This window comes from Phocoena phocoena, chromosome 10 (genome assembly GCF_963924675.1).
Source record: "Phocoena phocoena chromosome 10, mPhoPho1.1, whole genome shotgun sequence".
NCBI classification, from domain to species: domain Eukaryota; kingdom Metazoa; phylum Chordata; class Mammalia; order Artiodactyla; family Phocoenidae; genus Phocoena; species Phocoena phocoena.
In genome coordinates, this window is record NC_089228.1 from 52716775 (window position 1) to 52742995 (window position 26221).

The window sequence follows — 26221 nt, forward strand, 5'->3', positions numbered from 1 at the left end:
CATGGACCGAAACGGAGGATCTGACCGTGATTTTTCTCCACCAAACTCATCATTCAGCTCCTGATAACATTTTCCAATGCTCAGTTAAGGCCTGACCCACTCCCATCCATTTTTTTTTAAGGATGGGGAGGTAGGCTGGTCCCCTCTATTTGGCTGATCAGATCTCTTAGCCTGAACCCCAAAAATGCCTTGCTCAAAACCAACACAGCTCAGCATAATTCTTTTTGTTAGTAACTAAAATGCCTCTACTTCCTAATTTTTAGTCCATCTAGAAGCTCTTCTTTGAGAAAAGGGAACTAAGTCCCTCTTTCCTTCAGGTCTGGCCCAAGCAAGAAACCAGAGCCCCCTCTACACACACACAGCACCCAGAGTAACAAAGCTGTGGATGCCTGGGCAGCCCTCACCCCGTGTCCAGGCCTGGGGCTGGCCCACCTTGGTAGGCCCTGCCTCTGGATCTGTGACCTTGCGTCTAACCCACATCCCTTCCTTGACCCCCCCCCCCCCTTCAAAACTACCACTTCCCCCTCACCATTCTGGCTGCAAACATGACAAGGAGTGGAGTCACAAAGAGCCCAGCCCAGTTTCAAAACTTACCGAACAAACGGGAAAGGTGTCTAAAATTTTTAAATTGTAAGGAAGAAAAACATGGGAAGGAGAACAGGCCGGGAAAGGTCTGCGCTGCTGGAGGTCCCTGCAGCGCCGGTGGCACTCGGCGCCCAGGCCTTCCTCCTGCCCGCTCCACAGTGACCCCCATTCCGGCGACTCCCGCTCTCCCCAGATAAGTACCGGCTCCCCAAAAGGCCTTCCCCATTGACCGCTGCCGTCCAACGGCCCCGAGAACCGGCCCGCCCTTGGAACTTGAGGGGCAGGGCCCGGGACGGCTGCCCCAAGGGTCCCAGGGCTTTCTACCCCAGTGAACGCCTGGCCTTCGGACCCCGCGCTCGGGCGAGGGTGAGCCCCGAGCAGGAAGCCCTGCGGCGCGGGGTCCGGGGAAAAAGGCGGCGGGAGAAGGTCGGCTTCCGCGGCCTGAGCGCCGCCGCCCGGCCGCTCTCCACCCCCGGCCCGGGTCCGAAGCGGCGCTGCCCGAGAAGAGGAAGGAAGACACACAGGAACTTTGGCCGTGGTTTCGGTCACCAGCTCGCAGGCTCCGCAGAGTGGCTGGAAAAACTTGGGACCTCCGAGAGGGGGCGGCGCGAACAGGCCTGCCGGGTGCGCCGAGTTCCAGCGCGGGGACTGCACGCGCAACTCGCCCGAGGAAGCCCCCTCCAACTTGACTTGGGCGGCAAGACCCCCGCCCGGGGCGCGATGCTCCCGCCGCGGGAGCGGCCCCTCCGCGGCCACCCCGTGTGACCCCGGCTCGCGCCCGGGCCTCTCTTACCATCTGCGCCACTTTCAGCAGCGCTGCGTGGGTGCGGGGGTAGACGGGGTCCAGCAGCCCCTCCGAAGAGCTCGCGCCCAGCTGCCCCGCGCCGGCCCCGGCTCCCGGGGCGCTGCCGCTGCTGCACGTGGTGCGGACGAGCCCGGGTCCGTGCGACATCGCGCGGCCCTCGCCGGCCGGCAGCCTCCAGCTGCCGAGGCCGAAGGCCAGAAGGGGAGAGGCTGGGTGGGGCCTCGGGGGCGTGGCTCAGGGGCGGGGTCCTGGGGTGGGGCGGGGCCCGCGCCCCCGGCCCGCGCTGAGGACGCCCACCCAGCCTCCGCCGGACGCGCGGGGGAGGGCCTGCCCCGCGTTCTCCGGAAAGGTGGCGGCAACCCCCGCCCTCTGGGAGGCGCGAAAGTTGGGCTGGAGGGAGGAGGGAAACGGACGCCCTGGGCCGTGGCCTTTCCGAGATGGGCGAGGCCAGGGCACAGCTGGGTCTCAGCCTCCTGGGATCTGGTTTGGGTGCGGCTGCGGGTATGTGCTAAGTGTACTTGATTGAAGTATAACTCACATACACTGAAATGCCCAAACCTTCCGTGTTCAGCTCCGTTAATTGTTCTGTATGTGTATGTACACCTGTGTAAGCACCGCCCACAGCAACAAATACCGGGCCGATACCCCCAAAAAAGTTCCCTCGTGCTCCTTCCCTCTTTCTGTCACTATAGATTCGTTCTGCCTCTTCTCAGACTTGATGTACTTGAAATAATACAGAATATTCTCATTTGTGTCTGGCTTCTTTCACTCAACAAGATGCATCGAGATTAATCCCAATAAAGCTATGGTGAACATTCTGGTGAGATTTTTTTGGTGGACAGAAGCTCTCATTTCTCCTGGCAAAATACTTAATGAGTGGGTTTGCTGGGTCACAAGGTGAACATAGGTTTACTTCTAGTAGAAGCTGTCAAACAGTTAGAGATGCTACATTGCACTCCTTCCGGGTTACTTTTAAAATGAGCAAGCAGGACTACAGAAATGAAATGTTATCAGTGTTCTCTCTGAGCAGAGTGTCCCTGTGGCCAAACTTGATATATCTCCAAATGTTTCGAAATAACACAAAAAATCTACCTCATGACATCACTGGATGCCTGTGCTGTCCTGTCATCAGAAGACTGTCAATGTGGCAAAGTCTTGATAATTCTAGAATGTGGAGATAATCATGCAATCTGTTTTGACAAGTCTCCCAGGTGATTCTGATGACCACTCAAGTTGAGCACCATCATTGCCAACGTTGAGGCATTTCAGGAATTGTAATACCATGTTCTCTACTTGTGTGTACATTTGAAAGTTTTCATGACCAAAAAAAATTGCCTCTAATATCTGTTTTCTGTTTAGATAACAGTCACGGTGCCTTCCATTTCGTTCTCTATAAAACAAAGATAATTGCATCTCAGGGCTCCTGTGACAATGTGATAGCCGTGCAGGCGCTCTGTGACAGCTCCAGATGCATGTCGTTTTCCATACAGATTTACATCTTCACTTCTGTACTTTTCCAAGGCTTCGGAACCCATCATGGAGATGACAGGGGGTCTTTGTTGAAGTGAAGGCTTCAGGGAAGCAGAAAAACCCAGCAGTGGATAATTTCCCCTCCTTCCAGGGGCCTTCATCCAATTCTCCAGCAATCTTCTAAATCAGTGATTTTCAATGTATGGTCCCCAGCCCAGCAGCACCAGCATCACCCCGGAACTGGTAAGAAATGCAAATTCTTAGCCCCACCCACCCCCATCCACCCCAGACCTGCTGAATCAGAACCTCTGGGGGTGAGGCTCAGCAATCTGTGTTTTGGCAAGGTCGGCCCTCCACCTCCCACGTGATTCAGATGCATGACGGAGTTTGAGAACCACTGGCATTTCCGGAGTCCACTGGAGCTGAGACTTGGCTGGGTTTCTCGGACTGCTGTTGGCCCACGTGCCACCCAGCTTAGATCGGAAATAATCACTGCTGGTGGCCACTCTGTGTTAATCATTTTATCATGATCACTTAAAAGCCCGAGCGAGAGGCTTGGCAGCACAAGAGCTGCGTGCTGGCCCGGAGTGCAAGAAGAGGTTCCACAGACCAGACCTGCGGCCAAGTACATGGAGGTGTCTACACGGGGTGATGACTTCTTGGTGGGAAGGGCTGCCCCCTGGGGAGGAAGGGCTTTGGTGGGTGCAGGGCTGGGTGCACTCAAAAGAGTGAGGGGGCCCACCCACCTTTGCCATCTTGTCTTGCCACCTCTCCAGCCACATCTAGCAGCTTCCACTCCTTTGGACCCCATGCTCAAGCCTGAATGAACGTCACGCCCTCTGCTATATCACCCTTCTGAGTGTTTGTCTGAACTCCCTTCTCCACTCACTGATGGCTGGTTAACAGCTCTTTATCCTTCAGTGTGTGTGGTTGAGATGGCCCCTCCTCCTCCAGGTAGCCTTCCCTGACTTCCCACCACTTTCCAGTAAGGGTAAGGTGACCCTGGTGGTCTCCCATCATTTGATTAGGAAGTTGCATGGTGATACTGTCAAGTCATCTTTGGAAAATACCACCTGCCACGACTCCTATGAGGATTAGATAAATTAAGGCCTGGAAAGTCCTCAGCACAGTGCCTGGCATATAGCAAGTCCTCAACAGTGTGCAGGCTCTTCTGGGCCTTTATTCTGACATCCATGGCACCAATCACAATGCCTGGAACACAACGGTGCATCTTTATTACTTTTCAATTTGATAGTGGAAGAACCATTTATTTATGCTTAATTGCCATGAAGCCCAAGAATAATCGTGACTATCAGGTGTGACTAACAGGTCACATCAATTTCACTGGTCTATTAAATTAAAACTAAGTCTGAACATGAATGCTCACTTTGCATTATTTGTTGTGCATAAAGAATAATCTTCTACTTGAAAATGGGGGGAAACCTATCTGGAGATTCAAGAAAAGAGTAGCATGGAAAGAGCACTGGATTCAGAGTTAGAAGACCTGGCTGGGAATCCAGGTGCCTTGGAGCAGGAATCTCCAGATCTGCAAAGCAGGGGGCGGCGCTGCTTACTCACAGGGCTGCTGTGAGGAGTGGATGAGATTACACGTGTTAAGGCATTTGGTACACGTTAGTGAACCCTGAAATAGGCTGGGATGGAGGACGGCTGTGTCTGGCAGTTTGGGGCACTGGCAGACGGGCAAACAGCATTCTGAGCCAGGGCCTAGCAAAAACCAAGCAAGCAAACAAAGCAAAAACCTCTGGGCTGCCCTTGGTTCAGACCTGCCCTTTTTGTTCATAAACCTTGACCAGCTTACACGCCTTGTACCATGTCCCTCCGATACCCCCAAGAAACGTCTGTAAACAACTGAGGGACACGAAACATTGCTAACGCTTGCTGCCCCGCTCAGGATGTTTGTACTTGGTTCCTGCCTACACGTGAGAATATGGCGCTGACTCACACAGGTGGTCCCCGAATGACCCCCACCCCCGCCCAATGTGTCTCTGGAAAGCCCACCCTGTATGGTGGATGTCACGTTGCAGACTGATGTCTGGCAGTGGTTGATGAGAGCATGGTGACACTGGATGGATCAGCAGCGGAGCTGACCTTGGACAATTTTCTCTCATTTTCTGATAATTTCCTGTGTGTTGCCGTGACTCCTCAAGTAGACTGTAGGCTCCCTGTAGACCATCTGCTTTGTGAATGCTCTCCACTGGCTGTGACTTGCTATGCTTTGGGGCTGTACATTTGCAAGAGTGGGGCAATGGAGGACCCCTAACTCCTTTAGCAGTGGGACAATCTGCATAAAGGTCCTGGTTTTATTTGCTTGACCTTTGGAATGAGGAGATGGGACTTTGGTTGCTGGTCTGCCCATAAGTGAAGTTATCTGGACCTCAGTGTTCTTATTTGTGAAATGGGCTGATAGCGCTCATTTTTGAGGTTCAAACAGAAATGGATCTGAAAATGTTAAGAAAGGTAACAAAGCAACATACAAATGTAAGGAATAATTAGCTTTTTGTGCTAACGTTTTCTATCAGCATCAGTATTCCTATGAAGTTATCAGGACAGGGGAGGGAAGGAAGGGGAGAGGGAGGAGAGGAGAGGAGGCTCTTTTTCCTTCTTTATCCATGAAATCTTTCATAAATGAAATAAATGATGACAAAAGATGACTACACTTCCCTTCAAAAGGAGACCAAGGAATGGGCATAGTCCTCTGAATGGTTTTTATGCAATGGCTCTGGTCACCTGCCCATAAGAGAACTTGAAGATGTTATTTTTTCCACAAATAATAAGGATCATTTTTTTTTTGACCTACTGAAACCACTGCCTTCTCTTGTCTTTTAAAAATATTTATTTCCTGATGATGAAGGTATTTCCTGCTCATTGTAGAAAATTGGGGGAAATTCAGAAAAAACAAAGAAAACTGAAATCACCCCACGATCCCACCACCTTTTACAGTTTGGTTTGTTCTGCCTTTTGTAAACTCCAAGTTATCCCGCAAACATTTCCTGTTAAAAATTACTCACAAAGGGTTTTTAGTGGCAGCATTGGTTTTTTGTGTGTGCACAACTTATTTTTCTCCATTATATATTTTTAGGAAGACAGCACTTTAACAACTGCTCTTCGTTTTAATAACCAATCTAGCAACCACAGTTCAAGCACAGCTTGAAAAATGTGTTAAAAATACAAAGTCAAATCATTAATGATGGTGACTCTGAATAAACTTGGGTTGTAGTGCATTCATTTCTAAAGTCTCATTCAATGGATTTAATTAATTATTGAATCATTCTCCTACTGTTAGGGTTTTAGGCTAATTTAGTTCTTTCCCCCCCCCCATTATACATAAGACCAGGATTAGCATCTTTGTGCGTGAATCTTAGACTCCTAAGAGAAACATCCCCAAGTTCAAGGGAATGGATAACTTTTAAGGCTCTTCATATGTATAGTGAAATAGATTTCTGGAAATGTACCACTTCATCCCTACAGCCTATGTAGTTTTCACCTGGTTCCTTTCCTCACAGTACAGATGTTCTCTATCCACTACGCTGGAGGAGCTGGAAGCTCAGTGATGTCATCATTAAGAAGTTTCTTTCCCCCTCCATCTCTCTTCCAGTCACCTTCATCCCGCGACTGGCTTCTCCTTGTGGTCGCAAGATATTTGCCAACAACTTCCTGCCTACGCATTTCCTCAGAACTCCTTTCCCAGAACTCCCCAGCAAGCCTGGTCACGTGCCCCTGCCTGAACCAGTCGCTGTGGCTGAGGTGGGACTGGCTTAGGCCATCCCTAGAGCACAGTGGAGCTGGCTTTCCCTGAAGTTGCTGGGGTATAAGTGGGTGGTATGGATGTGCAATAAAAACTAGGGTAGTCGGATAACAAGAGGCGGGGAGAAGGGATGCTGAGGCAGCAACAAGGTCGGCTACATCCTGGATGAGTTATTCCGAATATTCTAGAAAAAAGTCTGCCATTGACACACGTTTTCTCAAAACACACCTTCCAAATGGAATGTCTCTTCAACTTTCTTGCCACTCACCCTCCTAAGTTTCTGAAAATCATCACCTCTAGATTGCCAAGCACTTTCCCCCAAACCTGAACCTCTTTTATATACACCGAACACCTAAGTTTACTTATAACAACACATATTCTAATCTTCCCCATTATCCTAGGTCATCAGCACTGGAACAGTTACCTCACCTTCCTTTACAGCTGTCTGCTTACAACTGGCAGCAAGAACATAGCCAGAACATTTATGTAAGGCCAAGTTAGGAAATACTTCTCAGGTTGCCCTGTTTCAGCGAAGTGTGCACACGTCTGCCCCAGGCTTATATGGGCTTTCCTTGGAAATACGGCAGCTCTGGTCCCAGACCACCACGATAAGGCAAGTCACAAAAATCTTTTGGTTTCCTGGTGCATATAAAAGTTCTGTTTAGGGCTTCCCTGGTGGCGCAGTGGTTGAGAGTCCGCCTGCCGATGCAGGGGACACGGGTTCGTGCCCCGGTCCGGGAAGATCCCACATGCCGCGGAGCGGCTGGGCCCGTGAGCCGTGGCCGCTGAGCCTGCGCGTCCGGAGCCTGTGCTCCGCAACGGAAGAGGGCACAACAGTGAGAGGCCCGCGTACCGCAAAAAATAAAAATCCTACCCATCACCTGAGCCTTCAGTGAGTCCTAATCTTTTTGCTGGTGGAGGGTCTTGCCTGGATGTTGATGCTGCTGATCAGGCGGTTGCTGAAGGCCAGGGCGTCTGTGGCAGTTTCTTAAAATAGGACAACAGTGAAGTCGGCTTCATCAATTGACTCTGCCTTTCACAAATGCCTTCTCCGCAGCCTGCAGTGCTGTTTGATAGCATCTGACCCACAGATCTTCTTTCCAAACTGGAGTCAATCCTCTCAAACCCTGCCACTGTTTTATCAACTAACAGTCTGAACCCTCGGCTGTCATTTCAACAAGCTTCACAGCGCCTTCACCAGGAGCAGACTCCATCTCAAGAGACCACTGTCTTTGCTCATCCGTAAGAAGCAAACTCTCTTCTGTTCAAGTTTTATCAGGAGATGCAGCAATTCAGTCCCATCTTCAGGCTCCACATTTAATTCTAGTTCTTTTGCTGTTTCCACCACATCTGCAGTGACCTCCTCCACTAAAGTCTGAGGGCTGGAATCAACTTCTTGCAAACTCCTGTCAATGTTGATATTTTTTACCTCTTCTCATAAATCAAGAATGTTCTTAATGGTATCTACAACAGTCAATCCTTTCCAGAAGATTTTCAATTGACTTTGCCCAGATCCGTCAGAGTAGTCACTATCTATGGCAGTCAAAGTCTTATGAAAAATGTTATTTCTTAAAAAATAAGCTGAAATGTCTCCTTTATCCATGGGCTGCAGAATGGATGTCGTGTTAGCAGGCATGACAACAACATTATCTCATTGTACGTCTCCATCAGTGCTCTTGGGTGATCTGGTGCCTTGTCAATGAGCAGCCATATTTGGAAAGGAATCTTCTTCTGGGCAGTAGGTCTCAACAGTGGGCTTAAAATAGTCAGTAAACCATGTTGTCAACAGATGTGCTGCCATCCAGGCTTTGTTGTTCCACTTACAGAGCACAGGCAGGGTGGACTTATTAGCCTAACCCTTAAGGTCCCTAGGATTTTCACAATGGTAAATGAGCACTAGATTCAACTTAAAATCACCAGCTGCATTAGCCCATAACAACAGAGTCAGCCTGTCCCTTGAAACTTTGAAGCCAGGCACTGACTTCTCCTCTCTAGCTATGAAAGTCCTAGATGGCATCTTCTTCCAGAAGCCTGTTTTGTCTACACTGAAAATCTATTGTTTAGTGCAGCCACCTTCATGAATTATCTGATCTTCTGCACGACTTGCTGAAGCTTCTACATCAGCACTTGCTGCTTCACTTGCACTTTTATGTTGAGATGTCTTTTTTCTTTAAACCTCATGAACCAACCTCTGCTAGCTTTAAACTTCTCTTCTGCACCCTCCTCATCTCCCTTAGCCATCACAGAATTGAGATTTGGCTTAAGGGAATGTTGAAGCTGGTTTGATCTTCTTTTTATCCAGACCCCTAAAACTTTCTACATATCAGCAGTGAGTCTGTTCTGCTTTCTTATCATTCGTGTATTCGCTGAAGGAGCACTTTTAATTTCCTCCAAGAACTTTTCCTTTGCATTCACAGCTTGGCTGTTTGGCACAAGAGGCTGAGCTTTGAGCCTGTCTGGGCTTTTGCCATGCCTTCTTCATTAAGTTTAATCATTTCTAGCTTTTGATTTAAACTGAGAGACATGTGAGTCTTCCTTTCACTTGAACACTTCGAGGTCATTGTAGGGTTATTAATTGGCCTAATTTCAATATTGTTACGTCTCAGGGAATAGGGAGGCCTGAGGAGAGGGAGAGAGACGGGGAATGGCTGGTTGGTGGAGCAGTCAGAGCACACACATTTACCGATTAAGTTTGTCATCTTGTATGGGCATGGCTTGTGGTGCCCCCAAACAATGAACAATAGTAACATCAAAGATCACTGATCACAGATCACCATAAGAAACATGAGAAAGTTTGAAATATTGGGAGAATTACAAAAATGTGACACAGAGACATGACGTGTGAAAATGCTGCTGGAAAAATGGCTCCTTGCTCCACATAGGGTTGCCACAAACCTTCAAATTGTATAAAACACAGTATCTGTGAAGTGCAGTAAGGTGAAGCACAATAAAATGAGGTCTGCCTGTATGCCTGGATTATTTTTTTCTGTGAAAATCTCTCTTTTCAATTTAATAATTGTCTAGGGAACAGAAATACAGACTTTTAAATTGATTTTCTACCCAGGGCTGCATCTTCAGTTAGTGGTTTTAAATGTCTGTCCTCTACGCAGAGGTATTTTATGTATTTAAAATCTTTTGTGTGCTGATACCCTGAAGGGATTTTCCTATGAAGGGAGCAATTTTAAAATGTACAAAAGCAACTGACACTGAACATTCTTGTCTCTAGATTTGCTTATAGTTTTAAAATATTGGCTAAATATTTACCTTTGGGGGCTACGAGTTGGAAATAGCAATGGAGAGAGATTAAATGCCTAAAGCATTTCATTGATTTGCCATGAGTGTGGAAATACATCAAATTAAAACCCACCCGGCTCTATCAAAGAGAACGTGATGGTTCTGGAAGGGCTGAGAGGTGAATGCAGACAGCAGAGTATAAGCACACCCTATACTATCCCTGTAACAATATTTTTCAACCCCAGAAACCTATTCTTCTTGTTATGCTGGCTGTGTTGCATGTGGCTTTGCTTTTGTTTTTTTCTTCTTTCTCGAGAGAAAAATTAAACCCAGTTCAAAACTTACAGCTTTAGCTGAATAACAGAGAATCATTTTGTTGTCTAAAAACCCACACTTAAAAATTATTCATGAACAAAGTCTCTCAGCATTCAAAAGAAGAGATAATTTCCTTTCAGCCAAAAATAAATGTTTTTTGGTTTTTTAGTGTTTTTTTGGGGTGAAATTTTAAGGCAACACAAAGGGTCATGCTCTTGAAAAGCCATATATAAAAACATGACAGCAAGTCCCCTCCGCATGGATGCAAATGAATCACTATCTCTTGAAATAGATCTCTTTGGCGCTACCGGTTCAGGAAAGGCCTGTGGCTGGTTGTGGTCTATTTGGAAGACATTTCAAAGTGGCTTATGAAATCTTTTACTCCAGAAGTTACTTGCTATATATGTGTCCATGATTACAGAAATCACACTCACACACACACACCCTCCACACAATCATAAAAGCAGGCTTCTTTCTTTATGACTGTTTCCAGAAACAGACCTCTTAGGTTACAGTTTTTCTGCCTCTTATGGAGACTTGATTGCAATATAAAGTACTTTAAAAATCTACCAGGTAATGAAAGAGAATGTAAAAAAGAACATATGTGTACATATATATATATAACTAAATCACTTTGCTGTACACCTGAAACTAACACAACATTGTAAATCAACTATATTTCAATTAAAAAAAAAATCCACCAGGTGCATGCAAGGTGAACATGCTTCTGGGAGTGTGAAAGGGAGAGATAGACAGAGAGGCAGCACACACAAACCCTGACTAGTCATTTCAGCTCTTCTTGCAAAATCAGCGAGTCGGAGGCTGTCCGGGTGATGACTGGGAACACTGCTCCAGAAAGATCGCAGCCCCGGTCACCTGCAGGTCTGCGTCACTGAAGCTGAAGCTTCATGGCTACATGCAGGACCCAAAGAGGCCTCTCGTGTTCCCCACGCCCACCCACTCCCACCGTCCACCCCACCTCTCCCTCTTGGTGTCCCCTCCCCCCTACCTTTTTGGACACACAACCCAAGAACATTCTTCATTGTTCCTTTCAAAGGTCTGGGGTGGGTGTCATTAGACACTGAAGAAATCCCAACTCTCCTTTATAGGGGGAAACAGAGCTTGTTGGCTAAGGAATTAGATGAACAGGAAAACCAACGCAAACAACACAACAGAAAGAAAACAGCACTGCCACAAGAGCAGAAAAGAGGCGGCCACGGGGCCATGTCCACAGAGTGCACGGCTGAACCCTCTCCCTATCATCAACTATACTAACGTTTCAGTGGTTTTTTGTTTTTCAGTTTGAAAAATCACCCAAGATACACTGCCATTCCAGCAAGAACCATCTTGCCTAAAAACACTTCCTCTAAGTGCACATCTGCCTTCGGAACACAGTTCTTCCCATGGTCTCATAATATCTAATAACAATGTTACAAAATATTAGGGCTTGGAGATTTGGAGCCTTTTGGTCCAATATGTTCCACCTAATATGGTACCTGTGTCTCTATGATCAGCAAGATGGTTTTTAAGGTACATGCAAGTATTTATCCTTTTAATGGTTATGAGCTTATTTTAATCTGTATTAGAAAAAAATACCACCAGCACATCAGCCACTGTGCTCAGAGCACCACTTAAGGCGAGCTCATTACTAAGTTCTAAGGCTAGTGTCTCATTAGATGCTTTCTGTGCCAACCCGTTGGCATGTGAGACTCATGCCGCCAGCGATCCCCAGACTTGGGGAGATGGGTCTCCCTGACCACGCTGGCCTGGGGGCTGTGGACAGTGTCTCCTGGCAATATCACCCCAGGCAACCCCATGAGGATGAAGAATTCCCCACAGCCCCCAGCTTCAGGCTTCAGCAATAGGTCTCCTTTCTTGAGTCAGACGCCACATTACCCTGGATTGCGAAACATTTAATGAAAAAAGAATCTGGCATTTTTAAAAGTTAGGTTTACAAACTTGATGCATTCTTAATATTAGCAATTTATCTATTTCTAATACATTGCCTAAGAAAATAAGGTCTATGAAGACATCAACAAGATATTTAAGATTCATTATAAGCTACAGCACTTTGCAAATAAGTATCCAGTTTAATTATAACAAACCACTGTGAGCAAATTTAACTAAGTATATAAAAACATTAGTTAAATACAATTCTCTGGAAATATACATTATACCTACAGCTGTTTTTACAGGGAGATTCTTCCTTTTTTTTTTCCCTTTTAATTCTCAAAATGGCGAATCACTGTATGGTCCTGGATCTCCAAGCTATAAAACTGAAATATGTGTTTCCAGCATAGCAGATGGTGACCAGGAAGGCGAAGAACTGGAGAAAACAAAGCATAATAGAAAAACAAAGCATAATCAGCAAAAGTTGTCATTTCACCTCTACTGAATAATGCACTTATTGCATCCCTTGACTCCAAGCTTTCTCATCTAAACCTGCTTTATTGGTTCAATTACCTTCCTTCCGAAACAATTTCAGGCTAGGCTGTTTTTCTTTTTTGGAACCTATCTGGAAAGCCTGTAGTCTTACTCCAATACGCCCAGGGTGTTCACGTGGGGGTGAATATGGTGGTGTGCATCTGAGAAAAGCCCGTGTATTTCTAATTTAGTATCGGTGATTTTAGACCAAAGCTTAACCTCACACTGTCACAGGCTCAGTTTACACAAACAAGCTGAGTGGGCGGAAGGAAGCCAGGGGCCCACATGGGGTGTGAGTGCAGAGGCGGGAAAACGCCGGGCCCTCTCCTGGGGCAACCGCAGCACAGTTCCACCTGATTCTTCATTTTAAAAAAAATTTTATTGACGTCCAGTTGATTTACAGTGTTGTGCTAATTCCTGCTGTATAGCAAAGTGACTCAGTTATACATATATGTACATTCCTTCTCATATTCTTTTCCATGATGGTTTATCACAGGATATTGAATATAGTTCCCAGTGCTATACAGTAGGACCTTGTTTATCCATCCTATGTATACTAGTTTGCATCTGCCCAGCTGATTCTTGCTGTGTGCTAACTTGAGCCCTGTGACTTTTAATCTCACATGGACCCACGCTCTTTACCTTTAAATAGAGGTTTTGAGATATAGGTCAAGAACACGATGAACACCCATGGATCACCCACCAGCTTTAACATCATACTGTTGGTCTTCCTGTCTGTCTGCCTCCCGCCCCCATCACTTCTACTGCGGATGGAATATTATAAGGCCCATCTCAGAGAAACTTTTAAAATTAGTTTTTTAGATTTGAAAAATACACACTTATGGTTTAAAAATGCAAACAGTACATAAATACATAAATTAAAAAGTAGAAGCCCCTCATCCCACACTCCTCATGGTCCATCACAGTCCCTGGAAGGAGCCTCTGCTGGTGTCTATCTTCCTAGGCATCCTTAGAGCATGAACAAACATTTCTACTTCAACAAACAGAATCCCAGTGTGCTCATTTTCTGCCTCTCTCTCCCACTGACACTGTAGGCAGCAGAATTATTCTTAGAATCCCTCAAACGTTTTTTCTCCCTCAAACACTTATTTTGTTCTAGCATTTGGCCTTCACTCGAGCGGACTCTTTCAGCCTCTTTGTGCTCCAGGCCATCGGGGGGCCCCATGAGGCTCAAACCAGGAAATTCACTGCCAAGGTGTCCCTCCCACAGGTGATACTTTTCCCTGCAGATAACTTTGTCCTCCTCGCCCAGATCCTCAGCCGGCCTTGGGGAGGGAGGAGGAGACCGTGGGGATGAAATGCTCACTCACCGACGAGGCTGCCCAGCTGTTGAAGTTGTGACTGTCCCTCTCCGGGGAGACAGAAGACGCATCCACAATAGCGGCTGAGAGGTATAAGACGAAGGCACTGCCATTAAAGCACAGACCCTGGGAGACAGAGGCGCAGAGTGTTTAGGGAGCCTGGGAAGGTCCGGGCATACCCGGACCTCAGAAGCGGCCAGAAGCGCACCCCGGCTGTGGCAAGGGGCCCACCTGGACTCGTGAGCAGGGCAGGGGACAAGGGCGATGAGAAGGCAGCTCCTCGGCGCCTTGGGGGTACTCAGTGCACGCTGCTTCCTCGCTTACCAACGCTTTGAGGGGTTGCCAAGGGGCTCCTCAGTTGGAGCAGCAAATAAAATATCCCAACCAGAAGGCAGACGCGTCTGACGTTTAGCATCTGCCAGCAGCAAGCAAAATTTTCAAAATTTGTCTGTAAACATCTTAAAACTGGGGGAGTTTACACAGAAACCCAGATGTCTGGATTCCCTTAGGAAGGGAAAAAAACAACAACAACAGAAGATGTAGCGATCCTGGGAGCACATTTCCAGCTTACTTCTCTGTGAAGAATATCCTGCCGTTGTTTAAGTCAGTGCATATGGGTGGCAAGGATTCAACAGTTTACGCTCACTTGCATGACTTTCTGGTCTCTTCACACGCGTGAGTGTGGAACCCCAACGTGGAGGGGTCTCCTGACTGCTGGCCAGGGCTCTACTCACTACTCAAGCAGAGCACCCAGAGCAGGATGACATCAGAAAAAACTGCTGGATGGAAGTCGAGAGACATGGGCCCCATCGTGCGTGAACCTGTGCAAAGTCAGGAGGCTCCAAACCTCAGTTTCCTTAGCTATGAAATGGGGACACACCTCATGATGATAAATTCTGAAAATGCAAATCAGAGCATTTTAAAGCCAGGGAGTTTCGGAAGGGAGCAGTGTTAAACAAGAAAAAAAAAAAAAAAGTAACATGAAAGGCGATATTTTAAGTTCTTAATGTAATAAATCAATGAAGGAGGCTTAGGTCTGGAGGAGAGACAGACTAATAGATGCTCTAGGCCAGAGGTCAGCAAAATAAGAACCCCGACCAGCAGTCAGGAGACCAAGACTTCGAGTCCCTTCAGAACTGTCACAAAATAGCTAAAAATATGGAAGTGGCTTTGGCACTGGCTAATGAAGAGCGGCTGGAGAGTTCTGAGGCACATGCTAGAAATATGGATGTTTAAGGAGATTCTGGTGAGGTCTCAGGTGGAAATGAGGAATATACGTTATTAGAAACTGGAGGAAAGGTGATCTTGTCTGAAAGGTGTTCTAGTGTTTTGTGGAAGGGAGAACTTTAAGCAATGACACTGAACATTTAGCTGAGGAGATTTTTTTAGCAAAGTGCCGAAGGAGTGGGCTGGTTCCCCCGACAGCTTGGAGGAAAATGCAAAAGGAGAGAGATGAATTGAAGAAGGAATTGTTAAGCAAAAAAGAACCAGAACTGGGACTTCCCTGGCAGTCCAGTGGTTAAAACTCTGCACTTCCAATGCAGGGGGTATGGGTTCCATCCCTGCTCAGGGAACTAAGATCCCACACGCCGTGCGGCGCAGCCAAAAAAATAAAAATAACAAAACCAAAAAGAACCAGAACTTGAAGATTTGAAAAATTCTCAGCTCAGCCATATTGTGAAAAATGAGAAAGCTCTTTCAGAAGAGAACACTCAGGGTGTGGCCGAACAGCCTTTTGAGAAAGAGATTACAGGTACAAACCACAGATCTCATCGACCATCTCAGCAGAAGCCAGGAATAGGTAAGGGATTATACCAGTAGAAACATTACAAGTTTGAACTGAAGGGGATGCAGATGGGCCAAAATGAAGGAGGCCTCTGGAACTTCTTGGATTCTATGGGACAGAATGAACCACAGAACTATTTGACTGCGAAATAGCTTTATCTTTCACGAAAAGAATGAATCACCCGAAGGTGATTCAGAGATCATCAGGGCTGCCACTCTCATCGCGGGCCCAGTGGGCAGGCTGGTTCCTGCTCAGTTTCAAAGGGTGGGTTTTCTGTGAGGCAGGATGTCCCTACCCAGTGCCCCAGGGGCAGGGCCGCCCTGCAGAGACACCAGGGTGACAATGCTGCCCCAATGCACCAGGAAGGCTGAGCACTGAACCAAAAAAAAGGATTGTTCTGGACCTTAAGATCAGATGGAATTTGCCTCGTAACTTTTGGGCTTGCTGGGGACCTGTCACCCCTTCCTTCTTTCCTATTTCTCCCTTTTGAAATGGGAATGTCTATCTGTATCCGTCTCACCTCTGTATTTTGGAAGCACTCAACTTGTCTGGTTTCACAGGTTCATAGCTGGAGAGGAATTCTGCCTCGGGATGAACTGTACCTCAAGCCCCACCCGTATCTGACATAGATGATACTTAAAGGAGACTTTGGATCAAGACTTTAGTTGATGCTGGAATGAGTTTGGGGGATGTTGAGATGGAACGAATGTATTTGCATGTGAGATGGTCAAGACTGGGGGGGGGGCAGAATTTTTAAAAATATATTATTTTTATTGATATTAGTATAGTATTTTTTATACATTTATTTATTTTTATTTACTTATTATTTTTGACTGTGTTGGGTCTTCGTTGCTGCACACAGGCTTTCTCTAGTTGAGTCAAGTGGGGGCTACTCTTCGTTGTGGTGTGCGGGCTTCTCATTGCGGTGGCTTCTCTTGTTGAGGAGCACAGGCTCTAGAGTGCGTGGGCTTCAGTAGATGCGGCGCGTGGGCTCGGTAGTTGTGGCTCGTGGGCTCTAGAGTGCGGGCTCAGTAGTTGTGGTGCACGGGCTTAGTTGCTCCGTGGCACGTGGGATCTTCCCGGACCAGGGCTCGAACCCGTGTCCCCGCCATTGACAGGCGGATTCTTAACCACTGCACCACCAGGGAGGCCCGGGGCAGAATATTATGGACTGAATGTGTCCCCCCAAATTCATATGTTGAAGCCTTAACCCTCAACGTGATAGTATTTGGATATGGCGCCTTTGAGGTAATTAGGGTTAGAGGAGCTCATGAGAGTGGGGTCCCCCTGAGAGGGTTAGTATCCTTCTAAGAAGAGATGAAAGGGAGCTCACATCCTCTCTTTCTCTCTCTGCCATATGAGGACACAGCAAGATCAGCAGGCATCTGCAAGCCAGGAGGAGAGCTTTCACCAGAAACCAACTATACTGACACCTGATCTTAGACTTCTGGCCTCTAGAACTGAGAGAAATTTCAGTCATTGAAGCTTCCCATCTAGAGTATTCTGTTTTGGCACCCAAGCAGACAAAGACAGGTTCTGTAATCTACACATTTTCTTATCTATTCCCCCTGCCCCACCCCCAGGCTGTGACTCCCTTTGTAATCATGCACCCAGCATGGAGTCAGGACAAGAATCCAGTCACTGTTTTTTGTTTTTTGCAGTACGCGGGCCTCTCACTGTTGTGGCCTCTCCCGTTGTGGAGCACAGGCTCTGGACGCGCAGGCTCAGCGGCCATGGCTCACGGGCCCAGCCGCTCTGCGGCATGTGGGATCCTCCCGGACCGGGGCACGAACCCGTGTCCCCTGCATCGGCAGGCGGACTCTCAACCACTGCGCCACCAGGGAAGCCCAAGAATCCAGTCGCTCTTGACCACTCCTGCTCCCCCAAGTGAGGTCACCTAGTTGCTCTAACAGTGACTTTCATTTTTCGTTCTAACTCTTCACCTCTCAACATCAAAGAACTCTGGTACAAAAAGGGTTAAAGCCATGGCCCCAGGAGGGGTTTGGAGGACAGAAGATCTGCAGGGGCTATGCCCTGACACACCTGTTCCTAGATGACACTGTTTATAGGGAATTAATAAAACAAGAGTGTACGCAGTGTATCTCTTGATTCAGTCTTCTGAGGACCGGTTTGCTACTTTGCCTAAAAGGAATTCCTGGACCTTCCAACAATGCTGTTTCACACTCAGGTTTAAAACACCTGTGCTGGGTTCTCCCTGGCTTTGCCCTCTGCTTTGTTGGCAGAGACAATCCCGAATTGTCTGGAGAAGGACTAAGTTCCGTCCTACCTAATGGGCAGTGGACAGAAAGAACACCCATGGTTTCCTTACCACCGTGGTCCAAGGCACCTGGGGAATCCTGGTGTAGGTCATCGTTATGTAGATGATGAGGAAGAAGACAGTGAGGACCCAGTAAAACACAGCTACAAACATGACCCAGCCAAACGCAGGGACCCGGAAGTACTCAGTTCCAGCGATCAGTGTCCATACCAGCAGTCCCAGAACCTGTAAAAGAGAAAAGAAAAGGGAGGCGGAAGAGAAAATGAAGAAGGAGGAGGAAGTGGGGACAGAGAAAAAAGTAATTACAATTTTTACTCATATATATGGGTACATGTACCAAATGTGATCTGGCCGCAAGCTCACATTCTTGCAAATGCTAGGAAGGTAAAATGAATGAACGGAACAGGCAGGGCAGAGACCAGGACAAACAAGAAACCCACGCCTTGTTTCCGGGGTAAGTCTCTGCCCAGATCCGGCCAGTTGTGGGCTGGTTTTCTCGATATTTCTCCCACCCCCACCCCCAGGAGAACACAGAAACTCAAGTTTGTACATGATGATCTCGATTTTTAAATGTCAGCACTAATAAAGAGGGGCAAAACAACACACATCTGTGGCTGGAATCTGCTCCCGATACCTGTGAAGGGAACAAGATATAAGTCATGCATTTATTCCAACAACGGTCACCCAACTTCACTGCTGCTACAGAGCAAGACAAGCCCAAAGCCCCATCACATCACCACTGAGTGAAGGAAGGATGCTGGTCTACGCTGTGTGAGTCTCTGGTCCTCAAGGAGAGAGGCCACGGCGAGGTGTGCCTTCCAGGGCCCAGGAGGACTTTATTCCTAACTCAGGAAAGTTGGCATCTAAACTATTCCCAGGAGACAGCATCAGGCGTGTGGGACGGACTCTGGCAGCAGATCTGGCTGCTGTGTAACTCGGGGCAAGTGATTTCCTTCCTGTCTCAGCTCTCTCCATGGGATGTGGGACAAGACGTGAAAGTGACTCTGATCACAAAGCTGGTCATTCGGCATTGACACCTGAGCACCTGCCCTGAGCACATGCCACAGGCCGGGCTTCCTGCTCCGTGGGCCCCAAGGATAGAGCAGGGCAGAAACCAAACAGACCTGCTCATGCATGACTTAGAGTCTCATGGGGGGAAATATCTGAATAGTTACAGTTGTGAAAATGCTCTGAAGGAAATAAAGGGTGTGACAAGGGTCTGTGACGGGGGCTGTGACCTTTTAGGCAGGAACAACAGATGTCCGAGGGGGCTGTGCTGAGGAAGAGCGTGAAGACCCTGTGGGAGCTAGTAAGACAGGCAGAAGACACCGTCCCAGGCAGAGAGCATGGCATGGGCAGAGGGCTGCAGGGGAGGGGCCTTCTAGAACCTGTAGGAGAGTGGAGGACGTTAGGACATGGGTACAAGACGTTAGAGGGCTTGGGGAGGGTCAGATTACGTGGGCCCAGGACACCTAAGGATTTTGTACTTTATCCTAAGAGCTACAGGAGGATTCTGAGCCAGACAATGATAAGATCAGGTTAAGTTTTTGCAAGATCACTCTGACTGCATGGCGAGAACAGGCAAGCAGAGTCGGGGGTAGGGGTAGGGAAACAGTTCGGAGACTGCTGTAATAATCCAAGTGGAAGAAGAGGATGCGTCCAACACCAAGATGCTGGTGAATACTGGGAAGTGAGTGATTCAAGGGAAATTTCAGAAGGAGACAGAACCTTCACAGATTTGACAGATTCGATTAGGATAAAGTGGAATTACCCCCAGGTTTCTGGAAAGACTCCCCAGTGGATTAGGGTGTCACTTCCTCAGCTGGAAAGATGAAAGAGGAACAGGTTAAAGGGCTGACCTGGGCTCATTTTACAACCTATCCAGTCTAGGGGAGCCAGAGACCTCAGGATGGGGTTAGAAGTGGACAGTCCAGGAGGAAGAGTTCAGGCCCCTCTTTAGGAAAGACTTCGTGTTAGGATCACTTAGCCCTCAGACAGGCTTCCAGGGGACCTTTAAAACTGTTCACTGAGTCAAGCCCACCTCCCTGGCAAGGTCTGGATGTCTGTGCTGGGGAACAGGGAACAGACTCTAAGTGCTGTTGCTTCCCCTCCTTAGAGCCGAAAGTTGATGTTCTTTTATCTGCTTGATGTCGTATATGAATTCCGAAGAAACATTTAATGGAGATGTATTTTTGTGTTTACATCTGTGGCAACGGAATTAATTGAAAGTGAAGCAGCACAAAACAGGATAAAATCCCAGGAAGTGCCAAGCCTCAACACCCATGGGGTTTTGGTCCGGAATTCATCACAACTGACAGGTCATCTACACACACAGGTGTGCTATTCCATTGGATCAGTAAGACAGGTAACACACCTCATCCAGCATGGCAGGGTCTGAAACAACAAGAAGGACTTCCTGATTCAAACTGAAGAGGTCAGAAGGGCCCTCTGTTGATTCACACAGGAAATAACCACAGGAAGAGCCACGGCAACGTGGCAGCTGTCTCTCCAGGAGGGTGCAAGAGTTTAAGAGCTGCCGGCGTAAGCTTGTGCCAGCTAAACAGGCTCAGCTAACAGCTCTCGGCTCTGAATGCGAAAATGGTTTTCATTATTAAAGCAAGTGCAGTCCACTATCCAGAGACGCTCTGTCTAATGTGCTAGCGGTGGTCATCTTTTACACACAGAGATAATATGGCTAACTGAGCTGTCTCTCAAAAAACAGGAATCCTTGACCCAAGATCTTATCAGCAAACACAGGAAAAGAACTGTCAAGAAAACAATTACTCTACCCAAGTGAATTTCCTAGGCAAGTGAAATATATCCAGAAGCACACTTTTTGTGGCTCACTATAACCAATACTGATGAAAAGCACTCCACAAAAATGTTACTCAGCCCTGTGTGTGTGTGTGTGTGTGTGTGTGTGTGTGTGTGTGTGTGTGTGTGTGTAAGTAGATCTTTGTTTAGACTACAAAAATTGTTTTTTCACTGATAAACATTATTTTAAGCCAACCCTTTTTTTTGAATGGTAAATCTAAGACTTAAAGTTTAAGAAAGTGATAAGTGCAGGTAAAAATAAGCACAGCAGTATAAAAACTATATATAAAACACACAAAGAAGTTACAAAAACCAGTTGTAAATTCTCGAGAAACCAATATAAAAATTTTACATTGAGCCTTCCTAACTTCTTTCGCTTGCATTTATAACTACCACCTGCAAATCCTTTTCTTTCTCCTTTAAAAATACGGATCACTCAGTATATGGTGCCTATAACTTGTTTCTTTCAGTCAGCCATGCCACCGAGGACCTCTTTCCAGATCTATGTCGATTTTAACAGCTGCCCAGTTTTCCATAATTCATGTAACCAGTTTCCTATGGAGAAAAATTTAAGTTGTCTCCTTTATGTTTGTACAAAAAATACCCAGGGAACATTCTTATATAATGTATACCTCTGCAAACGTGAATTCCAGGATAGATTCCTAGAAGTGGAATTTCTAGAATATTTTAAGCTTTAGAGGTATGTCAAATTACTCATCAAAAAACTTGTGCTAACTCATCCTCTCATCTGAGTATGTCTGCTCTTCCCTTCCAACCTCATTAAATGCCCAGGTTTTAAATGATTAAAAACCTGACTAAAAAACAAAACAAAAGAGACCTCATGTTTTGCCCTTCACTGCTTGACTGAAGTACAGCACAGAGAAAAGTGTACCAATCCTAAGTGAACAGCTCAATGAATTTTCACAAACTGGACCAACTTGTGTCACCAGCATCCACTCAAGAAAGAGAACATGACTAGCACTGCTGTGGCAGAGCAGGGGGTTCCATCACGTCTAGTTACTCCTTCCCTCCTCCAAGGGTCCCAACCCCCCTGGTTTCTGTCATCCTGTTTTGGAACTTCAGAGACATGGAATCCTATCGTCCATGCTCCCATGTTTGATTTCTCTCACTCAACATCATGAGTTTCATCCACGACACTGAACGTCATTTGTTCACTCTCTCAGCTGCCCAGCAATGGTTCTCAAACATCAGAATCAACTGAAGGGCTTGTTAACCTACAGGCGGATGGGCTTCCCCCCAGAGTTTGTGATTAGCAGTAGGTCTAGGAAGGGATCTGAGAATCTGCATTTCTAAGTTCCCAGGGGATGCCACTGGTTCAGGGACCACACACTAAGAACAGATGTACTGTATCCTTCTTGCTTATTTTAGTTTGCATTTTCCTGATCAGTCCTGAGGATGGAAGAGCATCTTTTCAAATACTTATTAGCCACTTCTAGTTCCGATTTATTGACGTTTAAAAAAAATCACTTTCTCACTGATCTGTAGAAATCTTTACATAACAGAGATGGTAACAAACTACATATGAGGCAATATTTTCCCATCCAGCTTTTTTAAATTCAGTCTTTAGTCACGTGGGAGTTTAACATTTTTACACAGTTAACTGGTAGCTCTTTGAGCCTTCTTCTATTCCTATGTATTTAGGAAGGGCTTCCTCAGCACAAGATTATAAAAATATTCTCCTATATTTTCTGATAGTTTTGTGTGTATGCTTAAATCTTTAAACAAACTAGAACTGAATTCTATATATGGGGTGAAGAAAGTCCAACTTTATTTTTTTCCAGCAGATGGTCAGGTGATCTGTTATCACTTACTGATGACTTCTCACATTTTGGGTCAGTTTCTGGAACCTTTATTCCACTCATCTATGTTGACTGCTGTGCCAGCACCAATTCCTGTAGCTTCAGCATGTATTTTAGGCTTTTAGGTAAAGATGTCAAAATGGACACATGAATCTAACTTTGTTCCTTTCCCAAACCCTTCTAAAATTATCATCAGAATGAGATGAATAGGAAAGGAGACAAAAGTGACACATTTTTGGAAGGGGCTCCCCTGAGTACCCAGCATAATGGATGAAAACGGACCCAACCGAGGTTCAGAAATCTCAGAGCCTCAGGTGCAAAGAGAAGATGTTTTGAACAATCAAAGAACCACCAAGGATCAGAAAACAGAAAGGCTTTTAACCTTTTCCAGAAGCAGACAGAATGTTAGAAAATAATGGCAAATGCTTTCAAATTGGAAAGTGGTTTCTAACCCAGAAATTACCCAGGAAAATAATCAGTGAAGAGCAAGAGGCAGACTTTTTTTTTTTTTTCAGATATGCAACATCTAAAAAGAATCCACCTTCCACACATTCTCTCTCAGTAATCTACTGAAGGATATGACCCAACAAAATGAGGGTATAAACTCTAAAAGAGGAACTATTGAGTAAACCAACAGAACGCTGTGGGAGAAAGGTGAGGGTAATCCCCAGAAGGAGGGGAAATCCAGGCATGACAAACGACCCAGGCACAGAAGGTATAACCCAGTCAGATCGGAGCCGAGTGACTCAAAAGACAGGGACTTCCCTGGTGGTCCAGTGGTTAAGACTTCACACTCCCAATGCAGGGGGCCCCGGTTCCATCCCTGGTCTGGGAAGATCCCCCCCATGTCGCAACTAAAAGATCCTGCGTGCCGCAACTAAGACCCAGCGCAGCCAAATATATAATAATTTAAAAAACCCAAAAACAAAAGACAGGCGTGGTGAAGGCCATCACCACCGTGCCTTTTGTCACTTTACCTTCTTAACCTGGTGAGTCGATTAGGGAATCTGCTCCACCCCAAGTGAGGGAGGAAGCCAAGAAAGGGGAAGACAAGGGATCCAGGAAACCAGAAAGTCAGCCCAACAGAAAGGTAAAGGGAATTCCAAGGTGAAGGGAGATCCCCAGGAGAAATGCATCCAAGATAAAAACGAGAACTCTGATTATCTGATGGGAATGGCTTGTGGGAAACTTTACTGAAAGGCTATTAGAAAAACGCGAGGTGAATTAGCTACAAAGAAAAGTGAGCAAATTCTTAAAAAATATGTACGTTATTAACGTCACTAAATACCAGAAGAAACTATTAGCAGCTGTTTGTAGTTAAGTGTTCACTGTAACACTTGACTCTAATATTTACACAGAGATAACAAATACTGAATATTGACCTGAACAAATGATAACAAGGAGGGGAAAGCAATAGGGATGATGCAATGGACTGAATATTTCAATTAACTGCCTTGTGGAATGAGATTGATTGCCCCACCCACCCCGCTTCCTCAATGGTACCAGATATGTGTTTTTACTATGAAGAAAGTTTTTTAAAACGGAAAACCTTCAACGTCATGACCTCTTGAGACCGTCAGTGAGCTGATTCCAACAGCCCTGCTGGACCCTCCGCATGCACATGCCCCCACGCAGCTTCCTTATTCTAGGGTCCTGTGAACCAAGGAAACAGATGCCTTAGACTTTTAAAAATCACACTGAAAGACACACTGAGTTTGTCTGTGAGTTCTCTCCTGACTCTGAACTTTGTGACAGCTGTTCTGCTGCTCAGAGGAGTTTAAAGGGTCTCATTTATTCAAATGTACACTGAGCATCTCTTATGAGCCAGGGCTTTTTCGAGGCACTACGGGTTGGCTGATTTCTTTCTGACTTTAGCCTGGAACTGGGATGGACACCATCTGTCCTTCAGCCTTGAAAACAGGTGACTACTGACAATGAACTAGGCTACCCTGGGAGCAACGCACCAGCTGTTTCCAGCTGGCTTTGCCCTGGGGAGTTGTGTTGATCCAGGTGTGAGCTCAGCACACCTCCAAAATACCTCATTGGGCTTTAGATCATTGACCATATTAATTCCTTGCAATAAAGTGGCGTTGAAAACTGGCTACTGTAGACTTACTCTTATGTGTCCTGCAAGGAGAGAACCAAACAATATGACCATGCCAGGCTGTCTCCTCCTGTCACGTTTAATACCACACACACGTGACAACATTCAAACATTAAAAAACCTCACTGAGGGCTTCCCTGGTGGCACAGTGGTTAAGAATCCTCCTGCCAACTCAGGGGACAAAGGGTTCAAGCCCTAGTCCAGGAAGATCTCACATGCCGCGGAGCAACTAAGCCCGTGCGCCACAACTACTGAGCCTGCGTTCTAAAGCCCGCAATCCACAACTACTAAGCCCATGTGCCACAACTACTGAAGCCCACGCACCTAGAGCCTGTGCTCCGCAACGAGAGAAGCCACCGCAACGAGAAGCCCGCACACCGCAACGAAGACCCAATTTATTAAAAAAAAAACTCACTGAGTGTGCACTGGTGGTGCAATGATGTGGGAAAACAGGCATGGTTTCTGCCTCTGGAAAAGGTCCGTCAATGGATATTCGACTATGAACTGTGGTTAAGTCCTATGAAAAGAAACTAGGCTGATACAATAATGTAAAGCACAAGGACCCAACCAGGTCTGGATGGTCAGAGGCAGTTTAAGATTAAGTAGGTGAATGGGAGTTAGCCAGGCAACATTTGGGTGATGGAGGGAAAGCCAAGACTCTGAGATCTCAAAGACATCCCATCTGATGACATGAGTCTCCCACAGGCTCCGACCCAATACACGAAGGGCACATGGAAGTTCAGTTCCAGAGGAGACTGGCCCATGGCTTGGCATCGGATGTCAGTCTCCAGACAGCACCTTTTCTCAAAGTCAAGACTCATTCCATAGTGGTTTGAGGGCCAAAGAATGTGAATGCTGGAAGAGAAGTTCAGGAGATGTTTGGGATCAACAAGCTTAGAGCTAGTTAGTGGTCAGAGCAGAACCAAACATCTAGTCTGATGTTATTTTAATTTGTAGCATCGGGTCTTGATGCCTTCCTCCCCTTCTCCACTTCCCCATTCTCTGGCTGGGGTGATGCTAGCACTCACGGTAACATCAGACTGAGAAGCAGAGCTGGCTCAGTGCGGAAATCAGGTACTCCAGATTCCGCCTGTCCTTGGCCAAGTTACCAACCTGAGCCTGTTTCCTTATCTGTAAAATGGGGATACAGAAACTTTCCTCATAGGGTTGTTGGAAGACAAAGGGAGTTAATATATGCACAGCAGTGCCTGGGATCAGCTGGGTGCTAGATCAGTTATTACTATTATGCTAGTATTATTAACAGGGTTGACAGTGACTCCCGGGAAGCCGTCCCCTCCTCCTTTCCCAGTATCCTCTTCTCTATCTTTCAAGATTTTTACACCTGTATGGAGCCAAGGAGTCTTACCTATGTCCAGCTCCCGGACATATGGACTGAACTTGAGGCCTCTCCTATGGGCAAGATGCCCAACAAGATGCCAGGCTAAGTGAACCAGGAGCGTTTGACCCTTCAGCTCTGTCCTCTCTGCCTGTGTGGACA

The 26221-nt window shown here is 46.6% G+C and overlaps 2 protein-coding genes across 3 annotated transcripts in view; both read right to left on the reverse strand.

The window, feature by feature from the left end:
• Positions 1 to 1582, reverse strand: part of CMTM7 (CKLF like MARVEL transmembrane domain containing 7) — a 42306-nt gene extending 40724 nt beyond the window's left edge. Inside the window, exon 1 of the mRNA XM_065885937.1 lies at positions 1379 to 1582. Within this exon, the coding sequence (XP_065742009.1) occupies positions 1379 to 1537 (159 nt within the window). The 5' untranslated portion in view covers positions 1538 to 1582. The remainder of the gene's footprint in view (positions 1 to 1378) is intronic.
• A 10650-nt stretch (positions 1583 to 12232) lies between these two features.
• CMTM8 (CKLF like MARVEL transmembrane domain containing 8) overlaps positions 12233 to 26221 on the reverse strand; it is a 91953-nt gene continuing 77964 nt past the window's right edge. The window contains exons 2-4 of one of the 2 annotated variants that reach the window (XM_065886080.1): positions 18037 to 18210; positions 13931 to 14047; positions 12233 to 12501 (exon numbers count right to left, since the gene is read on the reverse strand). In XM_065886080.1, coding sequence (XP_065742152.1) covers positions 12418 to 12501; positions 13931 to 14047; positions 18037 to 18210 — 375 coding nt within the window. In that variant the 3' untranslated portion in view covers positions 12233 to 12417. The remainder of the gene's footprint in view (positions 12502 to 13930; positions 14048 to 18036; positions 18211 to 26221) is intronic. The other variant, XM_065886081.1, reaches the window with a different exon arrangement.